Source organism: Lissotriton helveticus, chromosome 3_1 (assembly GCF_964261635.1).
Source record: "Lissotriton helveticus chromosome 3_1, aLisHel1.1, whole genome shotgun sequence".
NCBI classification, from domain to species: domain Eukaryota; kingdom Metazoa; phylum Chordata; class Amphibia; order Caudata; family Salamandridae; genus Lissotriton; species Lissotriton helveticus.
Genome location: NC_136061.1, coordinates 176,049,405 through 176,069,376, shown reverse-complemented (window position 1 = coordinate 176,069,376; position 19,972 = coordinate 176,049,405). Strand labels below are relative to the sequence as shown.

Sequence of the window (19,972 nt, the reverse complement as noted above, 5' to 3'; positions counted from 1 at the left end):
TTTACACCCACACAGAGCCACACGCACAAAGCCACCCACACACACATAAAGAGCCACCCACACAGTCATTCACATAGAGCCACCTACACAGCCACCCTCACACAGACAGAGCCACCCACGCATAGAGCCACCTACAAAAAAAGCTATCCACACAGAGCCACACACACTATTGCTGGGCGAGCCTAGCGACTGGTTCCTGGCCCTATTGAGTATGCTGTGGTCTGCAGAGCTAATTTATCCCACAGTGGTGATGGTGTGTTCAGGGCGTTTCACGGTGGAGGGTTTGGTTATTGCACCACTCATGGAATTCTTGCCAGCCACAGTGGCGTTCTGGGTGGTCATGTTTTCATCAATGGACCCTAAAGGACCTCTCAATGGATAGAGAGGCTGGTGCCATTTCACTCAGTCTATGCTGGTGCGAGTGTAGCTGTGGTCTGGAGAATGAGGCTGGGCTGTTACAAACGAAGCTTTTGTTCTTCCAGGGTAGGCGGGTATAGTGAGCCGTAATTCCCATAAGTGCTTGTTGGACTGATGGACAGATAACTGGTGCATGGGCACTGCCTGAAACTTTAAGCTGCAACAGACACGTACTGATAGTAAAGAAACTAGGAGAATCATTTTAACCATGAACCAAGTGTATGGAGTAAAGCCCAAAGCACACTGCTGCCGAAACAAACCTGTAACTGTTTTCCCCAGTTCCAAGTCCCTCTTTGGAAATTTTTCAAACTAGTAGCCTCTGAGTCGGACATTACTGAGAAGTCAACTCTGGTGTACCACAAGGGAGTCGAGCTCTGCCTAGTTAAGGGGCATCAAGGTGCTCCTCCGTTCATATCATGCTAGTAATCTACTTGACACACTATGGACGGCTTTCTGGTTTGGGATGATCACTGAGAAGCAGGCTTCTGCACCCTATCGGCATGAGGTGCCCCGGACCTTCCCACCACCTGTCCCTCCGAGTTTCGGGGTGAATTGTAGTTTTGCTTAATGTACTAATGTAGACAGCTTTGGCACACTAGAGCAAGGCACACAACACGAGCGAACAGAGAGGGCTACAGTTGTAAAGTAGCTCTTCATGCAGTTCAACTCAATTGGATATTATTCTGGAAAGGTATGTCTATAAAGCCAATAGCAACAGGCGAGAGATTAATAGGCCACTAGGCAGAGCTAAGGCGTGATTGACAAAGTCTCAAGCCAATGGCAGGAAGAGACTGATTTGAAAAACGCCAGTTGTCCAAATAGGCAGTCCAAAAGTCTCCTCGATGTATATTGTTAGCAATAGGTGAATCTGGCAGCTGTTGTGTCAAAACCCAGAGACCTAAAAATACCGTGGGACTAGAATAGTTTTTGGGGGTAGGAAGGTGTTTGTGAGTCACCCCAATATATAACAGTCTTTTCAAGCTGCACAGCAGAATGAAGCGAACCAGTGCAGCGGCCCTGCTCGTTCAGACTGTACAGGAAGACTTTAATTTGCTTAGAGTGCATGATTCAAGCCCGCTCTGTGGGAAGTGCTAATAATTGGTTCCTCCGGTGCACTTCACAATGGCGTGCTTCACATTACCGCTCAGAATGGGTCGAGTGCACATACCAAGTGATCTTAAGAACACACTTATTAATTACAAAAGGCCGCGCAAAATAGCAAACAAAGGATTTACTGTTAATTATCCTGGGTTGGATTAAAAAGTATCAAGTGAAGTACTAAATAACACATTACCAGCATCTGCACAGCACACATCTGCCGCTTTCATGGAGATATAGATATATCCATACATACTAGGTAGTCCACGGCATCGCAAGGATAAACGGCACAACCTGCCAAGCAGCAACACATTTGCAAGGGGGCGAGTGCGCTGAAGTATTTTGTGATCCAAAATCCAGCTGGGAGGTGCGTGTGCCGCAGGATGCTCACACACAGCGAGCAAGCTCCAAGCAAAGCAAACACAGGGTGTCGGCCCACTCTACTGAGAGCGGCATCTGCTAATCCAGGGGCTGCAGGCGGCCGCCCTCACTCAAAACAAAGCAAATTGGCGGCACACAGTTTGCAGCTGAGGGATTAAATGCACCACAAAGGCCCGCTCTGTGGCATATGTATTCATCACCAGTGCTCTCCTTCCACTGTTTTCGGTCTGAACGCACCAAGTTCACATATGGGGCGGTCAGGCTTCGAAGACAGCGCCTTCCAGCACACAGCATGCACGAGGCGCTCTTCTGCGCACTTGAAAGCATGAAATACCAGCGCTATCTCGCAGCTGACATTACAGCCTGCCAGCAGGGCATCGTTTATGGGTGCTCTGGTAACTCAGTCCTGCACACACAGGTTTGAGAATGGGGCCGCAATTCAATTGAATAGGAGGTTGCCGCACTCGCTAATTAGCGGGTGCACCCGGGCGCGATTAAGTTTAAATCAATATGATAAATTTGAGCAGTTAAGGCCTGCTGGATTTAAACTAGTGACAATACCGAGCAATTATCAGGACACGCAGATTTTATCCCCCGTTTGGAAATTGAAAATTTGTGATGGGTAACATTTATCCCGTTGGAATTCCGAACCTAGAACTATCCGATTGTACCGTGCGCTCCAGTTGCACCTCCCTTCCATGGCACGGTAAGTACGGCGTTAGCATCTTTACGCTGCGCTTGCATGGGAAGAAATTGTCACTGGAAGGTTTCTGCAATAAGGCATGCCTCGAGGACATTCTCATCACCATATTTAGATAAAGAATCAGAACTTTCTCCTTCAGCAAGAAAAGAAAAATACCAAGTCTACACACGTCCTTCACCTGCCTCTACCTTTTGACAGTAGTAATGCCACTAATGTTGGTAAAAATGGGTGCATTAGTACAAGAATTTCCAATCAATACTCGGCCAGTAAGGGATCAGGGGCCATATGTATCATAGTTCCGTTTTGCGAATTCTAAATAGCGATTTTTAAGGAATCGCTATTTAGAAATCGCAAAATGGTATGGATGTAGGAAATCGCTTCTTTTTAGCGATTCCTTAACATTCCTAAATTGCGATTAGCAAATTGCTAATCGCAAATTTCCCATTCATTTCTATGGGCCAGGAGGCCCATAGGAATGAAGGGGAAATTTGCGATTAGCAATTTGCTAATCGCAATTTAGGAATATTTTCAAGGGTGCAGGGGTGTCTCAAGAACACCCTGCTGCACCCCTGAAAATGACATGTGGGGGCATATGGCGCACATACATACCCTAAGGGCATGTATGGACGTCATATGCCATCTTTGGATTTTAAAAAAAATTGTTTTTTTTAAAGAATTCACAATTTACCACCAAGTTGGTGGTAATTTGCGAATCCTTATGGGCATTTTTGAATTCTTTTTTCTTTGATACATTGCATTTAAGGAATCGCAAAATTTGTGATTCCTTAAGTGCAATCGCAAAATAAGGAATGGCAAATTTTGCGATTCCTTATTTTGCAGCCAAAATGTTTCATACATACCATTTAGCAAATTAGCATTCGCAAAGGCCAAAATTCTGCAAATTTCGTCATTTGCGAATGCAAATTTGCTTGATACATATGGCCCCAGGACCTTAAACCCCTTAAATCGCAAAACTGTAAAAATGTGTGCCCCCTGCCAGTGGCACCGTGAACAGCTTCCCGCATCCCCAACAAAATAAATGAATTGTTGCCTGCAGGCTCCTCCCAGTACACTGCATTAGTGCAAAAGGCGGCGCCTTTACTTCAGCAGCAACCTCTTCAACTTACACCGAATGCTAGAGTCATATACCCAGTAAATATTCAGGATCCCAGGGCTCTTGGACATTTTAAATCCCAGTTCCCCACGCTGTCCAGAAGGTATCAACGTTTGCCGACGACGCCCTACAGAAGCACAATACAAGACGCATCTAAAACAAATTATGAAAAAAGCAGCATTTATTATCCACTTACAAAGAGACCCCTCGGAAGGTTGTTTCAAAGCCAATTTAGAAATGAAATTCAACACAATACTGCCTCCTCCCCCCTCTCCAGGTGGACATGATTCCGCCGCGTGACCTGTGTGAGTGGACACTGATTCACAGATAGGTCTGGCCAGAGCAGCCTTGCGTTCTTGAGGCCTCCCATTCACACAGTCTTCCTACACACCCCAGACAGTCCGCCCTGACTGCGCCTGCGGGCATGGTGCTGTACACTTTGGTGTGTGTCTACTATCCAGGTAAGTAAGGCTGTGCCCTTCCGCCACAACACAGCCACCAGTCACTGCCGCTGCTGATCTGCTAATCACATGAGAGGTATTAAAATACTCCCGCGCCGCCTCCATCTGCTTAACCTCGACTGCGCAGCGTCCAGGCTCAGCACATTTGGGTAATTAAAGGCTTTGTACGAGCCAGTGCTGGAGCGGGGGCAACAGCAGGGCCCTTTCTGAGCAGTACAAAAGGGGATGGTGATGGACGGAGCATCCGAACCAATCAAACACTCACACCCAGTCAAAAGATCCGGGTTTAATCCATCACCGTTCTTTAGCCCACTCCGCCACCCCAGTTCAGACATGGCCATATGCAAATCAGTCTGACCCTGTGCCCTTTGGCCGCCATAGGTGTGGCAGGGTATGCTCAGACGTGAGTCCCTTGCTCACTTTGCCACTGGATTCAAGCAAGCCGGGCTGAAGACGGCTGTAATGCCAGAAACCGGTCCTCGGAAGCTTGTTTCCGGTCCAGGGAAGGCATGGCTTGGCAGTTCGGGCTGGACTGTTCCCATGAGGCACAGGGTCAGACTGATTTGCATACAGCCATGTCTGAACTGGGGTGGCAGAGTGGGCTAAAGAACGGTGAAGGATCAAACCCAGATCTTTTGACTGGGTGTGAGTGTTTGATTAGTTCAGATGCTCCGTCCATCACCACCCCCTTTTGTACCGCTTTGGCCGCCATAAGTGTGGCAGGGTATGCTCAGACGTGAGTCCCTTGCTCACTTTGCCACTGGATTCAAGCAAGCCGGGCTGAAGACGGCTGTAATGCCAGAAACCGGTCCTCGGAAGCTTGTTTCCGGTCCAGGGAAGGCATGGCTTGGCAGTTCGGGCTGGACTGTTCCCATGAGGCACAGGGTCAGACTGATTTGCATACAGCCATGTCTGAACTGGGATGGCAGAGTGGGCTAAAGAACGGTGATGGATCAAACCCAGATCTTTTGACTGGGTGTGAGTGTTTGATTGGTTCAGATGCTCCGTCCATCACCACCCCCTTTTGTACCGCTTTGGCTGCCATAAGTGTGGCAGGGTATGCTCAGACGTGAGTCCCTTGCTCACTTTGGCACTGGATTCAAGCAAGCCGGGCTGAAGACGGCTGTAATGCCAGAAACCGGTCCTCGGAAGCTTGTTTCCGGTCCAGGGAAGGCATGGCTTGGCAGTTCGGGCTGGACTGTTCCCATGAGGCACAGGGTCAGACTGATTTGCATACAGCCATGTCTGAACTGAGGTGGCAGAGTGGGCTAAAGAACGGTGATGGATCAAACCCAGATATTTTGACTGGCTGTGAGTGTTTGATTGGTTCAGATGCTCTGTCCACCACCACCCCCTTTTGTACCCCTTTCAGAGCAGGCACCAGTGTCAGAGAGGACATAAAGTGGACCTACAAAGGTGAATCAAATGTGTTTATGTCGGAAATTTCAAAACCCCACCTACCATACCCACGTCACACCCTTCAGAGACTGACAGCTCTCACTAATTACCTCACAGGCTGTCCACCCCATGCTTCGTAGCCACAAATGTAATCCAATGTGTAATTCGCGTCAGTCTAAATAACAGGGGTTACAGCATTGTGAAGGGGGGGGGGGCAGAGCCCGGGCGGGCGAGCCCCGCTGGGAATGATGCGTCATGAAACAACTGAAAACTGTCTTGCTTGTAATCAAGTTCAAACAAACCACTGCCATGATGTGTATACAAGCTCAGCAGTATTGTTTAAAACACAGTGAAATAAACAACTTCAGCGCAATGTTTCCTTTTTTGAATGAGTTTGAACAGTGTTTGTTTTGGGAATCGGATGCACACACTTCCCGCAGTGTACCCGACCAGAAAAACAATGAAAAACGGCACAATCAGGGGCAGAAGGGAACTTACCTGGAGTGGCAGCGAGGCTGTTCCGGGCAACAATGGCGGCCGCAAATGTCCGAAATTTTCGGAATCGGGTGCGTGTTTTTGGCGTTCTGAGTAACGGATGACGTCACAGGGCGAAAGAACACCAAAAACACGCCCCGAATCCGAAAGAGACGGGGCTTTAATGGAGTGATGCCCCTCTCCTCCAATGGCTGACCTCCGTTTAGGAAGCCAGCCAATGGGGGAGAGAGGCGGGTTCAAGCCCCCCTAACTCAAAAACATAAAATCTGAACACCGCAGGTGTCTTTTCAGTTATAAATCTTTTTCCTTCACTTATTGTTGTATTGTATTGTATTGTGGTATATTTATATAGCGCAAGCCTGTCACCACCAAGGGCATCCTGGCGCTTTGAACCTTGATCCAGCGGATTCAGCAGCTAGCCTGTCCTAGGGAAGAGGTAAGTTTTCAATGCCTTTCTGAAGGCTGAGAGATCTTCGAGACTCCTTAAGGATATTGGCAAGGAGTTCCAGAGTTTGGCCGCCGCTACTCTGAACGAACGACCACCCATCCTCACTCTCTGGAACCGCAGGACTACTAGTAGCCTAGATGAAGAGGACCGAAGAGCTCGAGATGGAAGATACCAGGCAAACATTCTTTGCAGAGGGATCGGGCCCAAGCCGTGGATAGCTCTAAACACAATACATGCTGCTTTATAACGGACACGTAGATGGACCGGAAGCCAATGGAGTACCTGTAACGCGGCCGTAGAGGAACTGTAGTAGGGGCGGGATAAGGCAAGTTTGGCAGCAAGGTTTTGTACCCTTTGGAGCTTGCCCAGAAGTGTTACCGGGGCTTCCAGAAGTAGTGCGTTGCAGTAGTCGAGTCGACTCAAGATGGTGCTCCGCACTACTTCAGGTCTAGCTTGCTCAGGGAGGAGGGGTAAAACCTTGCGCAGCATGCGGATAAGCATCATGCACGTTGACGTAGTCTTGTTTACGTGCAGATCTAACTGCAAGTTGGGCCCAAAAATGACACCCAAATTACGCGCCGATGGTGCGGCTGACACTGTATCTGAAAATGACTGGGGCCAGAAGTCGTTTGGGAGATCTCTGGGAACTCGATCGTTAGAGCAGTGCAGGACCTCTGTCTTGGTTCCATTGAACTGTAACGAGTTCAAGCGCAGCCATTCCGCTGTAGCCTGCATGCACCGATGGAAGGTCTCCAGCGGGACTGCATCCTGTCCCTCGAGTGAAAAGACCAGCTGGGTATCATCCGCATAATTAAATGCGGAGATCCCAAAAGATTTAATGAGCTGGACTAAGGGGCGGAGGTAAATATTAAAGAGTATCGGGCTGATGGCTGAGCCCTGAGGTACTCCTTGTCCTACCCTCCGCTCCTCTGAACTAAAGGGAGGGAGCGAGACCCGTTGCTGACGGTCGTCCAAGTAGGAAATTAGCCAGTCCCTGGCCTTATCTTTGACCCCGCACTCTTCCAGCCTCGATATTAAGGTAGGATGGCTGACCGTGTCGAACGCGGCCGACATGTCGAGCAGCACCAAAAAGGCTGCTCGACCACTATCGACTCGCGCCCGCAGATTGTCTAACACGGTCACTAACGCGGATTCCGTCCCATGAGCTGGGCGGAAGCCGAATTGCGTCTCATCCAGCCAGGCGTTCCCTTCTAAGAAGCCGGACAGAGTGCGGGTGACCAATTTTTCCATGATTTTGACTGGAAAAGGAAGCAGGGAAATTGGCCGGTAATTGGAAAGACAAGCAGGGTCAAGCATAGATTTTTTTAAGAGCGGGGATACCACTGCCTTCTTCCAACAACCCGGTACAGTTCCTGTTTCGAACGACTGGCAACAGATGGAGTGCAGAGGCTGAAAAAGTTCCTCCTGAAACAACCTCCAGAATTTTGGAGGGAGAGGATCGAGAGGCGAGCCAGATGAGATCGTAAGGGCTAGGCTGCCAAACTCCTCCAAGGAGGGAAGGGGAAAGCTCCTCAGCTGGGGTCGACTGGCCTCACTCGCCGGAGCTCCCAGACTGAAGGCCTGGTCCGAGGAGGAAAGGAAAGAGCTACTCAGCTGGGGTCGACTGGCCTCAATCGCCGGAGCTCCCAGACTGAAAGCCTGCTCCAAGGAGGGAGGGGAAGAGCTACTCAGCTGGGGTCGACTGGCCTCAATCGCCGGAGCTCCCAGACTGAGGGCCTGGTCCAGAACAGGAAGGGGAGAGCCACTCAGCTGGGGTCGACTGGCCTTAGTCACCGGAGCTCCCAAGCTGAGGGCCTGGTCCAGAACAGGAAGGGGGGAGCCACTCAGCTGGGGTCGACTGGCCTTAGTCACCGGAGCTCCCAAGCTGAGGGCCTGGTCCAGAGCGGGAAGGGGGGAACCACTCAGCTGGGGTCGACTGACCTCACTCACCGGAACTCCCAAGCTGAGGGCCCGGCTCTCTGGACGGGGTCGACTGGAAGGCGTGGCCGGAGCTTCCAAACAGAGGTGACTAACCCTCTGCGGGGGTCGACTGGCCATCACTTCCGGAGCTCCCAAACCAGGGGGGGAATTAGCTGGGTCCTGCAGACCCTCCAGGATTCTACAGATTTTCTCCTCAAAAGCATCAGCAAGTGAGTCACAAAGGGCTTGCGATGAGGGGACGGAACTGGCCACACACGTAGGGTGGGCAAGGTCCCTAACGATTTTGAAAAGAGCCTGTGCCTTATTTGAGGCCTGATTCAAGGTGGCTTGAAGATAGGTCGCTTTAGCCATCTTGATCTGGGCCTTGTATTTATGTATGGCGGTCCGGAACACAGTTTTCTCCGACTCTAAATACTGTTTTCTCCACGCCCTTTCTGCACGTTTACAGTCGAGTTTAAGCTGGCGTAATTCACTCGTATACCAAGGGCTAGCTCGATTTACCCTCCCTCGTGACTTCCGGAGGGGTGCCAACTGATCCAGTGAGCTCGAGATAGACTGGCAGAAGAGAGTATAACTCTCTTCAGCTGTATTGCCAAGCTTAAAGTCCCTACCTAAGATATTTGGTAGTGGAGAGGTTTTAAGGATTCGGGACCAAGGTCTCTCTAGCTTAGCTTGCGGTAGTCCTACCTCACGCAAGGTGTGGTCCTCTGAACAAAGAGAGAACAGAATCAGAGAGTGGTCTGTCCAGCACTGGCACTTAATATCCTCCATTGAAACCCATTGAGGGTCCGCAAATATCAAGTCCAGGATATGACCCTTCCGATGCGTGGAGGCATTCACCAGCTGTTCCAATTTAATGTCCAAGCAGGCTTGACTAAGGGAGAGAAGTGCATTGTCCAGTGAACCACCTGCCCACAAATTAAAATCACCAAGATTCAGTAGTTTGGAATGGGAACTAGAGAGTTCGTAGATCAGATCAGTAAGGAGCGATATGGAAGGTGCCGGTCCCGGGGGGCGATAACACAGGACACCCGAACAAAGCATCAACTCCTGCTGTTTGACTGTAAAACCCATCAGTTCGAATCCAGATACCTCTCGGATCTTTAGCTGGGAGAGGGTCAGCGAGTCTTTGTAAATGAACCCGATTCCCCCTCCCCGATGGAGTGGGCGAGGGGTATGGCTGATTTTATAGCCTAAGGGGCAGGCTAAGCCCAACTTAACCTCACAGTCCTCCCGGGCCCACGTTTCTGTAAGAAACAGGACATCGAGTTTTTCTGATTCGATTAGGAAGGCGATTTCCGTGTAGTGCTTGCAGAGGGATCTGACATTAAGCAACCCACAGGAAATTCGCCTGTTAGTCGGCTGCCTAGCCGGGTTCAGCACTTGTAAAAGCATTGTACTCGAAAATTTAACATCTCCACTGTTCAATACATCCATTTTTTTCTGACAGGGTTTTTAGTCAGAATGCCTGATCTTTTTACCAAATGCCCAACTTGTGGTATAAATAAGGCGAGCTGTGACGCTCTTAAGGTCTGTGTGGTGTGTCTTCCACCTACACACCTCACTAAAGGATGTGACATTTGTAGGGAGATGTCAAAGAGGACGCTTAAAGACAGAGGGGTAGATTTACAATGAACTGACGCATCTGCATAGATGACTCAGTTTCCTTGCGCCAGTGCCAGATGTCCTTGCGTCACAATGGATGCGCTGTATTTACAATACAGCGCCCCATGGCGCAAGGATTAACAGATGCGTCAGAAATAATGACGCATCTGTTGGCACAAAAAAGATGCATCGCCGGAGAGGCTCATGGAAGTGACGCAACTCCAGCAATGTGCCACAACAGATAGGTGAGTCCCACACAAAAAGCCCAGCGTCATTCCTTACGCCTGGCCTGAGCCGGCGTAGGGATTTTGACACAGTGAAGGCGTAGAGTGACACAGTGAAAAGTTGTAAATTTCACTGCGTCAGTTCTATGTGGCCTTTTGGGTGGGAACGCCTAGCCTGCATACATTATACCTGGCACAGGTATAATGTGAAGCAGGGCTTTACAACGTGATGCATCTCCCTAGATGCGTTATGTTGTAAATTGGCCGCTTTGTTTGCGCCGCCGTTACGTCCACAGAGTGACGCAAGGAGGTGCACAGGGCTTGTAAATCTGCCCCAGAGAAGGCATCAGACTGCATAATTGGATGAAGGATATGAAGGCAGAACAAGAAAAGGAAGAGAATGGAAAGATCACCCTCCCATCATTCTGCAGAAAAGCATCAAAAATCAGTTATAGACTCCCACAGAGGGAAATCTCCCTTACGACATCGACACCATTCTCATCAATGTCATTTAAAGACGTCAAGAACATTGACATCACAAGTTGTGGCCTGTTTTGTTCGGCATCAAAAGAAGGGTCATTTTTGATATGCCATCAACATAGGCATTGCTCAATGTCCAAGTTGGTGGCAGAATTACCAACAACGTCATTGGCGCTGAAGACTATGACAACACCGCCGTCTCACTCAAGGTCAGCATTGATAACCCACTATTCGACATCAAGATTGCATAGGTGGGTGTCAGAGTCTCATCACTCAACAGTGACATCTAAGCCCAAAACTCATTCGACACCTAAGAGACAGTCTTCATTAAAGACATCGGTTCCCACAAAGAGGATTTGCACAACGTCGATTTCACCTCCTTTGATGTCGAGGATACCTCATGTCAATATATTGTCTTCTTCACAATGTTCAGTGTCTCCGTCTTCACAGTTATCTCTTTCTCGTCAGTCGGAGGCTCTGTTACCTCAAACAATTACTGGGCTTCTGCCTAGAAGACCTATAATACCAGTGCACGATCCTGTACAGTATCCATTACATCGTTTGCATCTGTCCCCTGTGCAACAATTTTCTAGGGACACGTTTATGTTGCCCATTAGTAATTGGAAAGCTCCATCACCAATTAGATCTCCACCACGAAGGACGCCTTCTAACAGAAGATCCATGATCCCCCTCATGCTCGAGATCAGGAACACCAGACTTCATCTCAAAGTAGCCATACACTCCTTCTCCAACTAGGGTGTTTCCAGTAGACAATATCTACGTTTTAAGGTGCCCTAGTAAGAGGTGCATCTAAGCTAAATATTATTGTGGATACACCTCAATCAACAGTGTCAGTAATCTTGGAAACCCTTCAACCAAGGTCTACCCCAAGACCTCTTCTTCCTAGTCTTAATGACATTGTTGAGGAAAAGTTCCCAATCCTAGCCACAATTAAATCGGTTAGCCAAGACTCCTAAAAAAAAGTACAGGCCTCCACAAGAAGATACTGATTATTCTAAAAGTAGTCATCCCAAACAAGATTCAATCATCTCCATGGTGGTAAGGAGAAGTCATGCTTTTGCTCCGGAACATACTGCTCCTCTAGATCGGGAGAGCAAACAGATGGTTGACATCGGTAAACAAGTGTGGAGCACAGCTTCCATCCATTTAAGAAACACCAACGTGTCGCTCCGTCACACTGGATGGAAGGGGAAGTTGACCCAATGCACCCCCCTCTGGCATGGGGCATGGCTCCAGGAGGTTAGTGGACTACACTGGTTTAAAACCTGAGACCTTATTGGCATCTCCCAGCTAGGGGACGTTTGGGCCAGGGGCCACATGCTGTCCTTCCAGGAGCTCCAATCTCGCTACTCCGTACATTCGTCCCAGTTTTATATTTGCAATTGCGACATGCATATGCACATTACAGACAACATGAGGCTCCCTGAATATAGCCCCACTGAGGCTCAGACGATGCTGGGAGATTTGGGTAAGGGAGGGGTCTCCCGCATTTACCGCACCCTAGTTAACAACACCCCAACATTCCTAGATAGGTTGAGGGATCAATGGGTGGAGTGGGTGGGTCCCCTTGACGAGGTGGACTGGTGCGATGCCCTTATGGCCCCCAGAACAGTCACCGTCTCCGCCAAACTCAAGCTGATTCAGCTCTACTACTTACATGCTGCGTACCTCACTCCCCTGCGCCTGTATCGAGCGGGTTTGCGCCCAGACGCGTCATGCGCGAAATGTAAACATACCCCTGCTGACTTCTCCCACATGGTTTGGTTGTGCCCCCGTTTGGGACAGTTCTGGGGATCTATTGAAGCGGAGCTAACGGAGGTACTGGGCTGGGAGGTTCCTCATGATCCACGTCACTCCCTGCTGGGTATCACTGATGGGCTGGACGGGTCCAGGAGTGACAAGTTATTTGTTAACACAGCTATGATGGTGGCCAAGCGGGACATAGCGGAGGCCTGGAAAAAGCCCTGACCCACCAGCCCTGGAGAGGTGGCGTAGAGGGGTGGACTGGTGTGCGACCCAGGAGAAAGCCCTTTACAAAGCCAAGGGGTGCCCTAAGAAATACCGCAGAGTGTGGGGGAAGTGGTTGGGGAATGTGGTGGGTCCTGATTAACCTGGTTCCAATTCCCGTCTATGTAATTTTTATGGGGTTTGTGATTGGGGGCTACATTGCTTTTGCGAATGGATTCAAAACTGTGATTTCTGTGTACTGGCTGATTTGTTTTATGTGTTTTAAAATCAATAAAAGTTGCTTATCAAAAAAAAAGAAACACCAACGTGGCTGCACTATTGTGCAGATATCACCCCAAAATATTGGATGGAATGAAAGCCTTCATGTCTGACTTACTAATCCACAGACAACAAGGCTACCTAGAAATAATAAATGAAGGTTCATTGTTTTCTAATCAATCGATAAGTGCTACAGTAGGCTTGGTAGAACTTTCAACCAGTTATTTTTGTCATGGCATCTCACAGAGGCGAACATCTTGGCTGAGACTATCATCACTAAAGCCTAACGCCCAGTTGAAGATCGTGAATTTGCCACTTCCTTTTCAGGTTCCTCATTATTTGGCATACTGAGGAGGGGATGCTCCGAATGAAAAATGAGGTGGAAACATTAAAGACCGTTGGCATTGTGGAACAAAGGAAATCATTAAAGCAGCAAGTAAAGCCTAGAGACAAACGGTTTTATTACCATAGTGTTCATCCCCCCAGGTGGCCTTACCACTACTCGCAGCAATAGTAGGAAGCACAAAGGCCATATGAAACCCATTGTAAAAAAAGATTTACCTCCATAAAAGCCTTCCGAATCCAAAGGGTACAACTCCTCACATAACAAGCAATGAGGATCAAACACCCCCTTCAAAGTGTCCCACTCTTGGGGGGTAGTGATGAAATTCTTCCTAGAGGAGTGAAAAGCTATAACCTCAGACAGATGGGTATTGGACATCATACAAAACCGGTATAAACTCCATTAAAAAAATATTCCACTGCCAGTCCCTCCATTACATGTCACGATGGATCATCTAGAAAACCTATTGCATGAGACATCTGTTCCCCTCAAATCCAGCGAACAAGGGTGTCTACTCGAGATAATTTTTGGTTCAAAAGAAAAGTAATTCTAAACAATTTCGGCCTATCCTTGACCTTGGTCTCATCAACATATATATCAAAATGGAAACGTTCAGGATGTAGTCCCTCCATCTAATATTCCCGCACATAAGAAAAAAACGATTGGCTTTGTGCAGTGGACCTTCAAGAGGCATATCTTCATACTCCAGTAGCTCAACGTCACGGACAATTCCTAAGATTTTTAGTTGAAACAGATCACTATCAATACACTGTAGATACATTCCTTCACAAGCCTCCATCCCTTAAAATCTATCCAACGCCCCTTCCCCACTCAAACCCGTCACCAAGGGTACACAGATTATAAGAATGTCACCTCTGTGCCTCATTTTAGTTTGGACAGATTAGGTTCCTGCCGGTCATCTACTCAGGGTTGTTTTTTTCCTTAGCCTGTTTAAAAACTGTTCCAGCTTGTCCAAAAGGCCTGAGACCTCAGTTTGTCTTTTGGGACCCAGGCATTAATAACTAAGTCATGGCCAGTGGACAAAAAAGACTCCTAAGCATCCCTGGGTTGCCAAGATCAATTGAGGACCCAATTATACCTCTGGTAAGGTCACATGAATGACTGGAATATGGCATATGGTCTGGCCCCAGGCATGGCCATCCCTTCATACCCAGGGCAGAGTTCCAGCAGGCTCGCAGACTTCGAGGCACCACTTTCGAGGACCAAGCTCAGACAACACCCCCCTTATACCTCAGGGAGGCCGGCATTAATGGTTAGTATATGGTGGCTGGTCTGAGCTGAGCTCCAGGACCTGGCCTGCAGTGCCCTACTTTAACCGAGTCAGAGATCCACAATCTTTCCAGAATTATACATTACTCTCTCCTCCAAAATTCATGTTGTGAGATTTATCTTGTATCTGTTAAAATTTTGCCAGCGAAATTTGCAGGGTCAATATGTTTACACACCCTTAATGATATAGCGCAAGAAAAGGGGTCTGCCTTGGACATAGATTGTGGGTATGCGCTCAAGATACTCCTAGTATGCTGCACCTCTGGGGACACTTTCTCAGACACCGATTGTGATGAGTAAAAGGAAGTAAGGGAACGTGGGAGTTGCTTATTCATACATTCGCTATCAATATCGTATTAACTGATCCTTATGAAGAATGAGAGAAACTGGCACCAAGTAAGGCAAATATTTTATTACAAAAAAATATACAATCTATACGCGATGGAGAATCCCATTATGAGGTGAGAGATCACTGTTTGACAATGTGACAAAACGCCAGCCTGTCTTGTCTCAGACTCTGGGGTACCTTCTTACACAATACTAATGAATAATGTCAGTCACCTCTCGAAGAGGGGCAGGAATGTAGCTTCTTCTGGAATTTTCACCTGTTCTTATATACTGCAGGTTCCTCTGTGTCTCCTTGCTGCAGTGAATTCAACACATGTTCACCTAAATCTTCTCAATGTAGGGAGGGTTTGCAAGACCCATTGCCTCTTCTGTCCTTGCATGGTTTTCCCACCCATCCAGTTCCTCTCATCTTTACTACAAGAGGTGGACTGCAGGTTCCTCTAGGTCTCATTGTTGCAGTTTGCTTTTCGCTGGTTTTCTTTAGTCTTCTCACAAAGGGTATATGGTTTGTAGTTCATGACATTTTCATCGCTGGGAGTAATGATGGTCTGCTGGAGTATAGCATTGAAAGTTCCTCTTTGTCTCCTGCCCTGTTGGTTTCTCACGTTTTGCCTTTTACCCTCACTCTGTGGCAGATGGAGTAGGATCCATTGGGTCTCTTGTGTGCGGTTGATCTTAAGTCACCACACTAAGGTTTTTTGGTCTGGGCTTCTCTTTTTACAATAGATTAATAACATTTTCCCTATAGGTTCCTCCTGGCATGGGGTGAATCACTGACTCAGGATTCCTGGACACGGAGACGATATCACCGCTTCTCTAGTTTCTTCACTTTCCCTCGGTCTCACCCCTGAGAATCTTCACTCGTACAATATGCTTGACTATAGCCGAGATCGGAGAGGAGCTTGAGACATTTTAATATATTTTTACTTTTAGAAATAAAAGCAAGAAACTCCAATGTGTGAGATACCCTCAAACCCATTGTGGTCGGCCCTGTAAGTTCCTTTCTTGTGTATCCATCCTTTGATTTGTGAACAATTCAGTACAACAGGATATTTTCGAACTATTGATGCATTTTTCCTTTAATATGTAGTTTGCAACGTCTGGTCATTTTAGATTTTTCACAATCTTTCTATATTCTTAGGCAATTTTTTTTCTCAACCCCTACGTTTTTTGTGACGCTAGGGTTTTTCAAAACACTACTTTTTTTTAAATTTCTTGTTCTCTATGACAATTTATTTGTCATAAAGTCAGTTGTATTAAAGGACTGCTGGGACCATCACTAGGGCATTCTTTGCCTTGCAGTTTAGTAAACATTTGAGAACATGTGACACTACCAGACTTTTGTCTAAAAGACTGGGAAAGCAGACGTCTTCGAATACTAGCACTGAGATTTCATGAAGCCATTCAGGGAAACCAAGTGGTCCGCAGAAAGAAAATTCTGCATTTGAAGTGGATATTCTCTGTTTGATTATGTTTAACAGGCCATGGGATCCTGTTTTGAGGGGTTGGGGCGACACTACCCTAACTTTTCTGTTCCGCAAATTTCTAATAGCGGTTTGGTTCATTCGGGGTGCACTCCACTGCTTCTAGTGACTACTGGAAAAGGAACTGGATAGGGTTTCTCCTAAATAAAATGATCAGGCTGGTACTTGAATGTTTTTGTTTTTTTGAACAACCATCAATGAGTGGTTCTGTTCCAGTTTTGGGGAACTCAGTCACCAGTGCAGTATTTAATGTCTTCCTTGGAAACTCACTCTATTGGTTATTGGACGTGTTATATCACTTTCAGCTTTGTCTGTCCTTAATTTTTCACAATGATGGACGACTCCTAAAGCCAGATTTGTACTTGATAGTCCTAAATTCCACTATACCTGGATAAACTCATCATTATCTATAAAGATTTATACCCAGTAGATTAATGCTCCTCCCAACCCCGAGGCCCAACTAACCGAAACATAACTCTCTCCCACTGCACGTGATCCTGAACTGACTGCTCCCCTCTACTAAGAGCAAGGCTCCAATGCTTACCAAATGGGTTAGCACTTAATGCAAACATGTGTACATAAGTCTGTTGGGGTATTATGATCGTCCGATCAAGGTTTTGTGGAAAACAAGGCTTTCTGGCTTTCGCCTTGTAGAAGGTTTCGTTGTTTTTAAGCAACCCACCTTTGGATCCAAGCTAGCACACCACTGACCAGCTCAAACATCCCTCCAGGTCTCCTCACTATAAATAATAGATGCAGGTTACTTTGCGTCGTCTCACTGCAGGCATCAGTCAGAGTTGCCTCAATGTTTTCTCGCTTTAATCTGTCGATCACAGATTCCTCAAAATGTGCTTGCAGGCAACAGATCCGATGCTTCTCAGTGTCTTCTCACTGCAGAGCTGGATAAGAGGCTTTCCATCTGTCCTGGTGCAGGTGATACTGTAGATCACAGGTTGCTCAGTACCTCCTGAGACTGCAGAGCACAGGACCCTCTGGGTCACTAATGCAGGGCATACATTACAGATTCACTCTGGTCTCCTCATTTCCGGAGAAGGGCGGCCTGGTTTTCCTTGATGCAAGGATAAATATCAAAGTCTGTGATTCTTCCGTTTGAATTCTCTCTCTCCTCAGAAATTAAAGAGTGCGAAGAAACCTTTGCGGTCTGTTTGGCTTTTTTCTTTAGCACGGTGCAGGAAGTCGGCATGTGTGCTGATCCCTTTGACTTCTAACGCTGTGTTTTTCTCTCTCTGTTGTTGGCTCTTGACCTGCTCACTGATCACTCTTTGCATGTCTTCCTGGAAGGAGAAACAAATAAGACGTGGTAAAGTATGCAGTAACCAGACGAAAATATTTTGAACCCACATCTCTTAAAAGTAGAGTTTGCTTGATCTGAGAATCCACCTCCCCTATAAATCTGGAGAAATAGATCACACATGTCCATCCATGCATACCTTTTTCCCAAAGTGCAGAAGATGATGAGTGGAACAGACAGACCGAAACGCTAAGTTAGAGAACGCATACACGAAGAGTGCTACAGTGGTTCCAGCAGACAGAAATACTTGTCTTAGGGGGTCATAATGGGGGGTCTCCTGGGGTGTGCTAGATTTAAATTCAAAGTTATGATGGGGAGAGTACGTGTTGGTGGGAGCTTAAGGTAGAGAAAAGAAGCCCAGGTGGATAGTAAAGAGAACAAGAGTTGGTAGTAGAGAAAAATGGCATCAGAGAAAGACAGATGAGAATGTGAGAGCCAGTATGAAGTGGACAATAGAAAGCATAACAGGAAAGAGAGAGAGAGGTTTTGAGGTAGTCAGTGCCTCAGCACATTGAGGATGAGTACCTGCTGTGGGGGTGAGAGCCCAAAGTGCGACATACGATAAAACAAGGTTATAAGAAAAGTGCACATGACATTTGAAGATAGCTTTTAGCTTGTGACGTAAGCCACAGTGGGAGTAAGATTACACATCAGCGGAGAGTGGTAGATAGACAGTTGAGAGAAACTGAAGAAAAACTTAAGATTGAGAAAGTGAGATGGGTCATTAGATGGCCAAGAGAGTGTAAAGAGAACATAGGCGCCTCAAGGTTAGAGGTGAGAGACCCCAAGGTGGGTGAAAGTAAGTGCAAGAGATGGGTGAGCATGAATAACATAAGGCGGATGAAACTATCAGCAGTGGGTGACGGAAGACTGAGGGCCTGATTCACAAAGAGCCTCTGCAGTCCTGGCGGAGGCCCCGCAGTCGTGGAGGAGTCTCCGCGCTCGTGGCGGAATCTCCGCATTGAGTATTCTCACTGCGGAGATTCTGGCACGAGTGTGGTGACTCCCCACAACTGTGGGGCCTCTGCCACGAGTGTGAGGTCCTGTGCAAATCCGACCCAGAGAGTCAGATTGACGTCAATAGGAGTCTGAGATGGTTGTTAAAGAGAACTCGATCTAGATGAAAGAATGAGCTTCACGTCAATTACAAAGATTGATCCGGTGGCAGATGAGCAGATGAGAGAAGATTGATGGGATAGGTGATCTGAGAAGTTGCCCATGCTGGGTAAAAGAAATAGAATATGAGGAGAGGGGAAAGCCTAAAATGAGAGTGTATGCATCGTATGGGTGAGGGTGGTGTTCCAAGTGCGCTGAAAGAGATGGTTTGAGGTGAGACAGAGTGGTATTGACCCTGAACAGGATGAGAGTGCTTATGAGATTGGTTACAAGACTTTTTAGACTCTGGCATTGGTGAGAAAGAGATAGGGCACGAGGTGAATGGAAGGGGGATTTGTATCTAAATGGGATAGTCTTAGGTGGGTGGCATGCACGGACGCAGGCTGAAGAGATGACAGGGTGTCCTTGAGGGAGGTTAGGGAGAGAGGGCATATGGTATGTGAATGTGAGCGCAAGGGTGTATGAATTAGCAAGTGGAATCATCATCAGATCGATCTGGAAAACAGTATGCCTGATTGAGGACCTGAGTGAGCAGGATCCTTAACATCTGCATGAGAATTCCATGCCTGAGTGTGGTAGTGTCTGCTGCAGTGGGAGTTTTTTCCACATCAAAGCATGTCTGTGATTGCCTGTAATTGAGGCTGTGTTTGTGGAGTAAGGGTTTGAGGGCTGGCCGAGATAGTAAGGAATTTGTGAGACATACTCATTTTTTCAGGTCTGACATTCCTCTTGCTCTCAACCCTTGTACACAATCATTGGAAGGAAAATTCAGAGCTCCTAATAAGGGTGGCCATTCTTTAAAACCATTTGGTTGTAGAAGGGGAGAAGGATCTTACTTGCCAGGCCTCCAGTTCCTGGGAGAGCTTCACTTTTTCATGCACTGCTTCAAGTAGCTGCTTGTTCAGGGAACTGAGTTCCGAGCGACATTTGCTCAATTCCAATTCCACTGCTGTTTTCCTGTAAGATTAAGAGAAAAATCCTTAGTGAGTCCATTAGCTACACCTTCTAGGAAGTGTCTTAAGGCATCAGATCAAGATCAGAATCTATGTGATCCCAATAGAATCTCA

General features: G+C 47.4%; 1 protein-coding gene across 1 annotated transcript in view; it reads right to left on the bottom strand.

Annotated features, from left to right (window-relative positions):
- Window positions 1–15,037: 15,037 nt before the first annotated feature.
- LOC144822240 (BICD family-like cargo adapter 1) overlaps window positions 15,038–19,972 on the bottom strand; it is a 105,797-nt gene continuing 100,862 nt past the window's right edge. Inside the window, exons 8-9 of the mRNA XM_078679503.1 lie at window positions 19,742–19,862; window positions 15,038–17,772 (exon numbers count right to left, since the gene is read on the bottom strand). Of these exons, the coding sequence (XP_078535629.1) occupies window positions 17,605–17,772; window positions 19,742–19,862 (289 nt within the window). The 3' untranslated portion in view covers window positions 15,038–17,604. The remainder of the gene's footprint in view (window positions 17,773–19,741; window positions 19,863–19,972) is intronic.